General features: G+C 37.1%; 1 protein-coding gene across 5 annotated transcripts in view; it reads right to left on the bottom strand.

The window, feature by feature from the left end:
• Positions 1-1,438: 1,438 nt before the first annotated feature.
• The window catches only part of ELOVL7 (ELOVL fatty acid elongase 7), a 76,242-nt gene continuing 64,411 nt past the window's right edge, over positions 1,439-13,269 (bottom strand). For all 5 annotated transcript variants that reach the window (XM_074328917.1, XM_074328914.1, XM_074328916.1 and 2 more), the window contains 2 exons: positions 11,532-11,668; positions 1,439-8,723 (listed from right to left, as the gene is read on the bottom strand). In XM_074328917.1, the coding sequence (XP_074185018.1) occupies positions 8,514-8,723; positions 11,532-11,668 (347 nt within the window). In that variant the 3' untranslated portion in view covers positions 1,439-8,513. The remainder of the gene's footprint in view (positions 8,724-11,531; positions 11,669-13,269) is intronic.

Here is a 13,269-nt window from a genome sequence, read left to right as displayed (position 1 = left end):
AGTCCCCGTGACACCACAGGGCTATCAAGTAACAGAAACCAGGATGACACTGTGCTGAGCTCGGAATCAGTAGTCTTAGGCTTGAATGCTGATTCAAGACCGCAAAATGTGAGACCCTGGGCAGTTTATTTCAATAAAATGAAGAGAGTAAAATCAACTTTTCCGTGAGAACTAGATGTAATTTTACCTCCATGTGTCAGATATGATTTTCAGTCCACAAACTCATGACTCCAAGAAATAGAACTTCTTCTATTTTTTATAGTCCAACTTAATTTCTAACCCTGATATTTATTCTTACTGGTTTGGTCCTATTTATTTTAACAGATAAAAATATACCCTCAGTTTTTTCCCCAGTTTCTCAAGGTATATAGGAAAGTGGATGGGCCAGAGCATGCCTTTTGTCATCTGACTTTAGAGATCGTCCTTGCAATGTCCATTGACTTTCCTTCCCACCCCTCATGGATTCGACAGCTCCCTTCTACATTATGACCAGCTTTAAGGCCCAGAAATCTTATCAGGCTCGGTCTGGCCCTGTGGGACCAGACAGCATCTCCAGAGATATTATCAAAGGAAAGGTGAAGTTCCTCTCTGCTCTCAGGAAACAAAGGTATCACTTAGCCTCTTCAGACTCATTCCCTTCCAGTCCCTAGAAAATTAAAATACTTCTACTCCCCTGATATTTCTGAAAGAAATATATTGTACACAGAAGAGGTTTTTTTTATTTAACACCACAGAAGAGGCTCTGGCAACACCCCATAATCAGTTGTGTTCATATTCCCACATTAAAATATATGAACATTCACCCTGTGTGAATGAATAAAATGGTAAACAGCTTCTCAGTGTCCAAGTGAGGTTTGGCTACCAAATAAGTGTGCTGCAAATGTACGAACTTTGCTTTCCAGGGCCTTTTGGATTGTAGATCTGTAGTTGAATTTGAGTAAGTTAGATATGGGTATGATGTAACTCCACTATGGTACAATAGAAATTCAAAAGAGGAAGGTGTTGCTAAGGGATAATAAGATCTGTAAAGATTTCATAGAGGAGAAAGCACTTGAAGAAAGACAGGAGAATATATAGAAATATGCAAAGATCAGAAAATAAATGGCATCCTATGTGAAGAATAAAAAAAACCCTCAAGTATATTAAACATCATTTGTCATGAGGAAAACACAAATTAAAACAATAATGAGATAATACTATTCACCTCTTAGAATGTCTAAAATCTAAAAATGTGAAAATATCAAATTCTGGTAAGAATGTGAAGCAACAGGAAGTCTCATTCACTGCTGGTGGGAATGCAAACCGGTACAGCCACTTGGGAAGACATTTTGGTGTTTTTTTACAAAGCTAAACGTGTCTTACTATACAATCCAGCAGTTGTGCTCCTGTGTACTTACCCACCTGATTTGAAACTTATATCCACACAAAAACCAACATGTGAATGTTTACAGCAGCTTTATTCATAATCACCTCAAGATGTCCTTCAATAGGCAAATGGGTTAAGAACTGTGGTACATCCCGACAATGGAATATTATTGAGCAGTAAAAAAAAAAAGAAAGCAAAACAGCTGTTATACTACACAAAGACATGGAGGAATCTTAAATGCACAGTTATAAGTGGAACTATCTAATCTAAAAAGACTACGTACTGTATCATTCCATTTATGTGACATTTTGGAAAAGGTAAAACTCTAGAGATGGCAAATGGAACAGTGGATGCCAGGAATTCAGGGTAGGGAAGAGTTGAATGGGTGAAGCACAGAGGATTTTTTTTTTTTAAAGGGTAACATTTTTTTATTTTTAATTGGGGAATATTGGGGAGCAGTATGTTTTTCCAGGACCCATCAGCTCCAAGCCAAGTCATTGTTTTCAATCTAGTTGTGGAGGGTGCAGCTCACAGTGGCCCATGGGGGAATCGAACCGGCAACCTTGGTGTTATGAGCACTGCGCTCTAACAACCAACTGAGCCAACCGGCCGCCCAGTTTTTTTTAAGGCATTGAAGCATCGAAACTGTTCCATATGATACTGTAATGGTGGATGCATGACACTACCCGTTTGTCAAAACTCATAGAGAGCTTTATAGCACAGAGTCAACCTTAAAGGATGCAAAAAAAAACCTTAGATCATTTAGAATGTGAGACAGTCTCAGAACGGAATGTAGAATGTGACAAAATAATCTAACTGTATTACAAATATATGAAACAACTTCATTGAAGAAGATGAGGGGGAAAGGTGCTGACCTAAGTAATTCTAGAAATGAGTGGAGTCTATAAATGAAAGACAAAAGAAACTTGGTTGATGAAGTGGAATATGGGTGAAGAATTCTGAAACCACTATACATGTATACTAGAATTGAACTATTAAGTCAAGAGATGGCAGATGCTGGGAGCCAGGTTTCTCACTGTTGGAGTTATAGACAAGCAAGAGGCAAAGACGAGAATGATCCATGTGGTAGAATTGGAGATATTGATATAAACTCCTATTTATCTTAACATAGATATAGTTACAAATAGAAATAGTTATAGATATGCATATATACACTGGTTAGTATACACACATATACTTCCTTGCTCTGTCAGCTGAGGGCCTAGAAGCCATGATACTCAGTAGCAATTAGCACGCCTAGTGCTAGCTCTTGATTTCTAACACCATTCTTCAATCAAAGGAATCAAGGCTGATTCTAGGACAGAGCAGGAAATGTGCAAGATGAGACTGGAGCATATTGTAGTACCAGAAAGCAAGGAAGTGGGGATATATCACAGTGACACAGGAGCGACACCAAGAAGACCTCCCAATGGCCAAACCATGAGCAACAAAATAAATAAGGTCAGACTGGATTATAACCCAAAGTATCAAACAGATACTGATGAGTCCATACTAATATATACACAAATGAGTAAATAAATAATAGAACAGGTAACTGGCCCGTGCAGAAGAATTCCAAATCATTTATGTAGATACTTTGCCTTCAAGGGAGTATCCTTTAGTTGTGCACAGTGACTCCCTTTCAAAGAACAAAGTATAAAAGGAGGAAAAAAATAACGTTACCTCAACCAGCTGGTCAAGGTTAATATCAACAGTGAAGTCATACTGAAAGTATGTAACCTTGATAATGACGTGATAAGAATACTTTACCTCTATTGTCTTTCTCCTAAAAACTAATAACCCCAGTCTAATCATGAGGAAAACACCTGACAACTTCCAGATGAGGCACATTCACTCCTATAATATGCCAGCCATTGTTCTTCTATGCAATGGCAGTGAGCAGAACAGTCCAGAATGTCTACCCTTGAGGACAAGGTTATCCGCCTTTCTAATGAGGAAGACAGTTAATAAATAATATAAATAACTAAGTACATTGGATAGCATGTTATAAGGTAATAAGTGCTGTATGGAAGAAAGAAACAACAAGGTAAAAATGGATCAAGGTGCAAGTAGTAGTAACAAACAGGGTGTGTGCCTCACTAAGAAAGTGACATCTGAGTAAAGACTGGAGGGGGGTGAGGGGTTTAGCCAAGCAGTTACTTGGGAAAGAGTCCCTCAGGCAGAGGCAAAAGCTAAACCAAGGGCCCTAAGATGGGAGTGTGCTTCGCATGGGCCGGTGAACACGTGGAGGCCAGTGTGACGGAGGCAGCCAAGGGGGAGTCGTAGGAGACGAGGACAGAGGCACACCAGCAGGTGACAGGCAGATCGCGGAGGGCGTTGGAGACCATTGTAAAGACGTTGGCTTTTTCTCTGGGTGAAACCAGAAGCCACTGGAGGGTTTTGAGTAAAAGACTGACATGATTTAATTTATGCTGAGATAACTTCGAATAAGATGTAGATAACACATTGTAAAGAGGTGAGGGTGGAAGCAGAGTCAGATAGGAAACCATTCCAGAAATCAAGGCATGACATCAGGAGGGCCAGAAGTGGTCAGATTCTGGTTCTAGTTTAAGGTGAAGCCTTTGATGGAGAGAGAGGAGAACTGCGGGTTGGGGCCTGAACAACTGAAAAGAAGGCACCGTGGCTCTAAAAGCTTTTCCCTGCATTACCTCATCTAATCCCCACACTATACTGATGAAGGAAGCAGTGTCATTCATCCCATGTTCAGTGGGGACACTGAGACACAGAGAGGTTGTCCAGGTCACACAGCTAGTAAGTGACAGAGCCAGGATTTGACCAGACAGGCTGGTTCCAGAGTCCGTGCTCTGAACCACTACACCAAGTTTCCCTCCGCAAGGGCAGCCTAGTCAGAGAAAAGGACTTTGTATTGGGGAAAAATGGAAAAAGATCAAGGAGAATTCTATAATCTAGGCAAAACTATTTGGGGCTGAAGAAAAATGTTTGGCACAGGAGTAAAAAGAAAAGAAACAGATTCATGGGCAAGAAAACACAAAGCAGGCAGAAGACACACTGACAGGGATTTGTGCAGCTTTTAAGATAGACCAGCTATGAGCCCATAGCTTTCACATTTAGGTAGTCAAATGCTTACACCATTCCTATTGGAGTCGTAAGTACTAGGCACAGAATGCCCCCTTGGGCAGCAAGCTTTCTCCCTTTAGTAACATTGAATACTGCGGGCCCTAGAATACACACAAGGTACAACAATATTTTCATAATCCTGCAGTCTGAATATAGACACAAAAGCTCTTTTGGATGTTAACAGTGTTGTAATTTGTAAGGATTTGGGGGTTACATGCACACGTACAGCCTGACCTGCCACAAGCTGTCAAGAAAAGCCATGACCACCCCCAGAGAGCCACATAGAAGACCCCTCTGCTCCTCCCTCTGGGGCAGCCTGGTATGACAGGACGTGTTGTGAGCCCGTTCCACATGGCGGCTTGGGTGGAAACATCTAGAGGAACTTTTATGTCACCCCATCTCCAATCAACACCTACATTATTCCCCCTGAAGTGGACAGAATCATAACCTTTGCTCTATCTTAGGCTAGGAACTCACATTCTGTTCCTCCCCACTCAACTCTGCGGAGTCCGTGTTCTCTGTGCATACGTTACTTCACATTTTTAGCAATTAATACAAAGGGCTTTTAAATACATTATCTCATTTAAGCCACAGTCATCCAGCAAGGAGAATTTGTACTATAACAGTATTCTCATTTTATAGATGAAGAAACAAAAGCTGAGAGAGGTTAACAGGCTCGTCCAAGGTCACTTGGCATCTACCTCCCAGGCCTTACAGCTTCAGATTCAGCCAAACTTCCACACCACCACACTGCTTCCCTGGGCCCTGCTACACATTTCATCCTTGGACAGTCTCCAGACCCGACTCTCCATTATAAGCTCTCATGCATCAGCCTCTTTCTTTCCATCACTCACTCAGGCTCTCTTTACCTCATCCTTAATCAACTAATTTATCTTTGCTTTTAGTGTCTCATGCCTCCACCCCACCCCCCAGATGACTCTTTTTAAGGTACCACCTGGATCACACTGTAGTGTCCCCCCTGTTAGAGCCCATCTCCCTTTCTGGTCTTACCTCTCCGTAGCACCTACAGGGAGCCTCACTTTAATTTAATCTATCAGCCATTCCCTCAGCTTTCCTAATACTTTCATTCCCCTCGCTCTTCTTTTGCTATTTCTTTTTCAATTAGAACCCTTTGCCCACTAACCCACCACCCAGTATGAAATTCTGTACATCTTAAACACAGAACTCAAATGAAAATTCCTTCCTAGAGCCTTCACTGCTTGCTAAGTACAGGATTCTCACTCACATGGCATCTATCAGTTACTGCCTCATAACAAAATTTCCTCAGCCAGTCTGTAAACTCCAGGAGGTCCTGACTATGTCACAGGCATCTCTGTATTATTCTAATGCCTCGCACAGGACTCAGAACATAGCAAGTGTACAACAAATGTGTCAAATGCCTTGGCTAAACGAGTATTCTAGTTAAAAACCTACCCATGCAAACATATGCAGTTAGTCTACAGAAAAAGACACACACAGACATACACACACACACACACACCCCAAACTTTGACAATATCCAGACTTTTCCTCAGTCTTTAAAAATTTGACAGAAATAAGGGATAATTAAAGATAATTAAGATAACATAATCTTATAATGTAGGTAACAATGTAGTCTGTGCAATTAAGAACTCTACTCAATTAAGACGATACAATGGCAATGTCCCCATGGATGTTTAAAATTTTGTATTTCTATTTATTTATAACACAGATATAGGTTCTCAAGGATTCATAGAGCCTTATGTTATAAAGCAAATTTTCTAACTGGGCTCTACTTGGTAGGCAAGCAAACCCAAAGGCAATAAAGTCCTGAACAGTGGGATGAAACCCCAGTAGAAACTCTCTGTGACCCACAAAGCCCTTGAATAAAACATTGCCTGTGCAAATTCTACGTCCAAGGATCTGCTGATGTTTATATGGAGGACGCTTCTGCCAGCTGCGATTTCTTTTCATGTAACATTCTAGCTCTCCCCTTTGATTCACATCATTTAGAATGTGGTTCCATCACATGTGGCTGTCAGCTGATAAGCATGTCAAACATTTCAAAGACTACAGACAGGGTGGCGAGGAGCGGTGTACAATGCAGGTCAGAAAGTATGCAAGAAAAAAATCAAACTCTCCCGTTTCATCTTCTTTTATTTTTGCTTGGTTTTGGTCTTTACCCAATGGGATCTTTGGCAATTGTGTGTGTACATAACAGCACCTACCATACCTTCTCATCTAGCACAGGTTGGATCTGAAGAGCCCAACAGGAAAACACTTAAGGAATCTTGAGATCCTCGAGAGAAATAAATTAGACCTGCTGTTTTCTTTTAGCTCCACTCTCCTGTTCTTTATTCTTTATTTTTTTTTTTTAAATGAAATTCTCCCCATTTCTCAACCCTCATCTTCTCATACTGCAAGCAAGTGAAGTCACGAAAGGTCACTGAAAGGCACATAACCTTATGAATCTGGTAAGTGTGAAGACAAAAGGCCATGGTAGAGATTAACGTAATGGTTTGGGGGGAGACACAGAACTACAGGAGTTTATAGGAAGTAAACATTCAGACTTCATTGTACGATAAGTATCACTGTGTGTTACACAATAACTGAGGCCCTATATAAGTACTAATTGTTTAAAGTCATACAAGCATAAGCAGCCCTTCAAAAATTGAGTATAAATATAACAGGAAAAAACAAGCTATAAGGAAAACTTCAGAAATGTCCAAATATTGCTGTTTCTTGGACAAAACTCTACTGACTGACCATTAGTTTGAGTTCTCCAAGAAAATGTGAGAATTTTAGAAAGTAGCAATTTTAAAGAAATGAAACCTATGTAAAATAAATTTTAGTCCTTCATTATACAATTTATAAGTGAAAAAAAAATCTAGGCTGTTATTTAATAATTCTGGAAAACATTTTTCTCATGCAGTGTATTTATAACAGTAAGTATTATGCAGTCTCTCTATCTCTTTATTGAGAGAGACCCTTATATACTAAATCTTCCCTGGATAATCTCTGTGTCACCATTTGCCTCTAATGGCTTCACAAGCCACTTTAACACATCTCTAAAAACTGTGTGATGGGCGGTCTAAAATAATTTAGGATTTAAGAGTACCAGCAGTAGCATATTATTATGCTAATAATATGAACATTTACACATCTAACCAATATATATTTCACCAAGATAATCCCTTAAACTGTGAGAAATATGAGAAAGTCACATTATAATACAACAGACAACAGATTTTTCCCACTGAACTACACAGTACTTCTTCCACTGACAACTTAACCTCTTTCCAGATATAAAGGAAGTTAATTAAAAAACAGCAATAGCAAAGTGTTCATTAAGCCATCCAAACAAATCACCTTTTTTCAAAATATTAACATAACCGTAGTGTCAAGTGCATCAATGTACTAATCAAAAGGATTGTTACTTCTAAACACTTTTATACAACAAAAGGCTGTGAGGAAGTCTTTTATCAGCAAAACTGGTGGTGGCTACTCAAGAGATCCATTACAAATAATTGTTATTGATTTTAAATAACTTACCAAAAATTCACTTCATGGTCACCTTTGTTAGTTCTTTAAAACAGGAATTTAACTCTAGAGTAAACACAGTGTCTTCTGAATACAGTCAACTTGATACAAAGCCAGAGTCCACAGTTAGAGGTTTCCAGACCTGGCAGAAAGAATCCATTGTACAGCATGGATCTCTGTCCGTGCTCCAAATATCTAATGATATTTTTCATTTATACTGAACTTCTTTGAAAAACACTGTACTGTTTCACATCCTACTCTCATTGTAACAAAATGTATTAAACAAAACCCTTTGGATTAGGGTTAAAAGCAGCTGAAAAACTGGCTGCTTTAGGCTCTAATTATCAGAAGACACTTATCTGGGAGCTTTGGGCTCTCAAATATCAGAAACCCCAATAACTTATCATAAAAATACAAGCTCTTGGTTTTGAAAAATATACAAAATGCACTGCACATGGAAATATCTCTTGATTGTCAAGGAAATTGATTGAAAAGACATAGATTCATAGATTCATGCTGTGCTTCAATTTCAGTGATCTTTGTTTTTGGAGATTCCATTTTTCACAGTTTTGGGCAGCCTCTGACCTTTGGTATAAGCACGGTACCAAAAATGGAGAAAGAGCAGCAGGAAGATGCATCCGTAACTCATAATGATGTACAGAAAGACTGGAAACTGGTACTTGCAATCCTCCATGAAGAAGAACTGGCCTATGTGGATGGTGACAATAATGAACTGCACCTAACAGATGAAAGAACGAAAAATATTGTTCGATAAAAAGAGTCACAATGGAGCAATTATTTAATGCATTCTTTGCCTGCTTATGTTTAAACACTCCAACCACACTCCAGGCTACTGTTGGGTAGGGAATTTTCTCTTTCAATCTAGCCTCCATGGGCGTGATAGTGCGTGGAACAGTGTCAAAATCCAAATGGGACTTTGGAACCACTATTCAGTCCCACCAAACTGCACAACTGCTGGGGGTTCTATCCAAATGTCCCTAGAGCTGTGCAGTGCCCTTTCCTACTCAGAGAACCATCAAACCAAGTTTTCTTTGCAAGGCCTCGACTTGAGTCCTTGACTGATGAAATGCACATGGGAGCACTACATTATGGCCTAATTTTCTAGGACAGTTTCAATTTCAAATATTTTGTGGTTAAACCAGATATTTCAATTTTAGGAAAATAAAAACATTCTCATTAGAGCCTCGCTAATTCTGTAGGAGTCAAAGCATCTCTGAGTCCCCGCATCTGCCATCCGTCCTCTACTGTCATAGATAAAACTATATCCTTATCTGCCAACAGCAGCAGAGACTCTGCAAGGAGTGGGAAGCATTAGGGGCCATGCTAGTGATGCCCAATGGCTCCGTGTACCCGAACATTCTACACAGCCTTAAGAGTGACACTTTCTAGGCTAATGTCCAGATTTCTTGGATATCTTTTTTGTCCTGATTAAAAGGCAACATATGTTCTGTGGAAATTTTAGAAAAGTAAAAATCTATTAATAAAAAAACAACAATTACCCACAATCCACACAGTTAAAACCAGTTAAGATTTTCACATAGTTTCTTTTACTGTTATCATGAACTTTCCTTGCACTATCTTAAGGAACTTCTGTGACATTCCCGTGCAATAGCTACAATTATTCCTCTCATTATGCAGAGGAGGAAATGAAAACTTAGGAAAACAAAGCAACATCTGCAACATTCTATGCAAGTGTGTTTGTGTATAATTAATACATTTAAAATAATAATGAACAAATGTCTACTCTTTCCTTATAAGTATTTTTCCACATTATTAAAGTCTTTAAACATTTAAGAGTATACGTATTAAGGGGAAAAAAGCCTAATACAAAATTGTATATGCAGTATAATACAAATCATACAAAAGGTGTGTGTGTGTGTGTATATATATATATATATATATATATATATATATATATATATATATATAATTTATATACCGGGAGTGACAAAAAAATGTATACAAGTGGACACTTTGGTCAGCGTTGCTCAAGCAGTAGTTCGCCGTAATCAGAAGTGTCTGGATGCTGATGGTAACCACTTTGAGCACCTCTTGTAATTGCAGAAGTCAAACATGACTGGTATTCATCTTTTGTTATCGGTATATATTACTACAATTTTAATACAGTTTTCTCCTTTCTTAAAATGTGTATACACTTTTTTTTGGCACCCTCTGTATATGAAGGTAGAAAATAAAATATCAGCTCTGATTATCCCTGGGTGGTAGAATTATGCTTATTTTTTTCTCTTTGATTAATTAGATGTTCTTACTTCTCTGCAATGACCATATATTACTTTAAAATCAGAAAATCTACTTAAAAATAAAGCAATTGTAAATAATTTTCATGGCTTCATAATATTCCAAGGTAGTAATTAAGATAATTCATTTCACCATTTCCTTATAGTTGGTTATTTTGGGTGATGTCAATTTTTGATACAATAAGCAACTCTGAAAGGATATTGATTTAACTCTGATATTGATTTAACATCCATACAGACTAAAATATCAGTTTCTCTCCTGGGAGAACACACTATGTGACTATGCCAAATTTCACTTAACAAGTTGTAGGATTTTACCAGAAATTAAGCTTCAACCAGCTATCTATACCTAAATTCATATTTTCTTTTTAGTGTTATTGGCAGAGTATGACACTAATTTGTTATAGACTATAAATTTGGAAATCTGAGAATCACAGAATTTTTCTCTTAACAGAAGACAAAATTTAAAGCAAATCATCATCTCAACCCATGGTTACACTTCAAAAAAATGATATGCCATATATTTTTGGGATTAATGCTTGGAAACTATTATTAGGTCTCAATTGAGTGCCTCTGCTCTTTTGAACATTGTTTACTTGAGGAAAGTACTCTATGTTATCAGAAAAAAAAGACTTAGAAATCAACTGTGAATAATTTTCACGACTTTGTAATATTCCAAAGTAGGAATTAAGAGAATTTATTTCACCGTTTCCTTATGTTTGGTTATTTAGGGTGTTGTCGATTTTGTCAGTATATATATATATATTATATAATTACCTCTTTAATCCTCACAGTACTTTTACCAGTTGGAGGAAAATAGACTTATAAATATGAGGACTAGATAGGCAGACACACAAGAAGGCTCAAAATTCTCACAAGTCACATTTCCTCAAGGTCATTTAGACCTAGGGTATGGAATTTCTAACTTCTGATTTAATATGATGCCTATTGCGGTCCACATAACTTTGAGATTATTTTGATCACAAATGTTTTATGTAAATGCATAAAATAGTATAAAGATACACACTTTGGTTTAATTGTCTGAGCCTCTTGGCTACCAAATATGGTTTCTTTTCAATAAAATTACTGACAAAATTTTAAATAACATAGAAATGATAATGGTGTGATGCCATATAGTGGCCCGATACTTTATATCCTTATTGTTTTGTAAATTTTGTTCTTTATTTAGTTAGTATCCTAATATACAGGGAAGACAAATGACTCTAGTTTAGTCGTATATATTGTTTTAAAGAAAATTAATTACTCACAAGCTGTAATGACGTCAAATATTTTTTCCACCACAAATACTTCTGGTAGGCTGGTCCCAGTGCACACAGGCCATAATAGAAATACATGACCACATGCACAGCTGAATTTAGAAAGGCATGGAATGTTCCCAAACCACCTGGAAAATAAAATTATTATAAAATAAGGAATGGTTCCTTAAAATGAGACATATTTTTTACTGAACTGAGATTTTAGTACATATTTCTTTAATTTTAGTAGGAAGAAAATCAAACAATGTATAAAACATCAATCTTGTTAAACAGCTATCAAATTAGAGGGAACTGGATAATATATACATTTAGTAAAATATAAGATACAAATCCTAGAAAATAAATGAGCATGTCTTTATTCTGTTATATCTTGACTTACGATGGTCGTACGATTTGGGTTTATTTTAACAAACATGGTTGAGTTACTTTTTATATTGCTAAATAGTAATCACATTTATTTTTTAGTGAGTGTTAACATATATAAAGTACACAAAATATGTTAATCTTAAGTGTAAAACTTGATGATTTTTTTACATATGTATATACCCACATAACTATTACTGAATTCAAGATATAAAACATTTCCAACACCAGGTAAGGTTCCCATATACCCCCGTCAAAGAATACACCCCTCCCAATGTAAACTTTATTCTAACTTCTATCATCAGCTATTAGTTTTGCCTGCATTTAAACTTTATATACATGGAATTATACTGTCTATACCCTTTTCTGCCTTTCTTTCAATCAACATGTTTTTAAGATTCACCCAAGTTGGTGTACATATTAGTTCACCTTTGTATTGCTATGTAGTAATACACAATATGAATACATCACAATTTATCCATTCTCCTATTAAAAAATAACTTGGTCTGTTTCCAATTTGCGTAGTTAAGAATAAAGCCACAAAGAATACTGCTGCACATGTCATTGTGTGAAATCAAGTTCACTTTTTCCACTCTCAATTTTCCATAAATATTTTCAGCGCCACAAAACTCTGGCAGTGAAACCACAGGCTTTCATTAGCAAGCTATGCTAAGTTTGCTTTAATCAATTATTGTTTTACCAAAATAAACATTTGTTAATTGTTAAACCATCTTTGCTTACTGCTTCCATTTGATTCTTATGAACTGTGCCTTCCTAGCTTGGTTTTCCTCTTCTAATCTCACCACAGCTCCTACTGATCACACTCAATTTAGAATACAGGGAAAGAAGTCTGGGGGAATGTAAGCAAAGATCATTTTCACTGGCTTTAGCTGGACCACTACTACAGTGGAAGGGGTAACAGGGTGATTAGCTGTGTGTGGGAGGAACAATATTCTTTCCTAGCATCTGTTTCCAAAGTGGCACAACCTAGAAGAAAGTCCATTCTTTATGTACAGCCTGATTTTGCTGAATAATGTTGGCCTGAAATTTAAATTTTTCTCCATAATATTTTGTTCTTTATCCCAGTATACTTTAATTCCAGAAATAAAGCAAAACATCACAAATTTGGACTAATTATGTTAGAAGAAGTACCAAATTCATAAACACTATGAATTACAGAAAATTTAAGGCAAAATAAAAATTGTTGCATAGTAGAAACTAAGTACTTCGTAATAATCATTCATAATTGCAGCAATTCTTGATATTGCTGCTACTAAAGTAGTACTAAAGTAGTATACTGCTGAAGTAGTCCCTTAGAGAAAACCTGTTTTAAATAATTATTTTAAATAGTTTAAATATTCCCCTA

The sequence above is a fragment of the Rhinolophus sinicus genome, linkage group LG03, assembly GCF_036562045.2.
Source record: "Rhinolophus sinicus isolate RSC01 linkage group LG03, ASM3656204v1, whole genome shotgun sequence".
Taxonomy (NCBI): Eukaryota; Metazoa; Chordata; class Mammalia; order Chiroptera; family Rhinolophidae; genus Rhinolophus; species Rhinolophus sinicus.
Note: the sequence above shows the minus strand (reverse complement) of the source record. Positions and strands in the feature narration are given on the sequence as shown.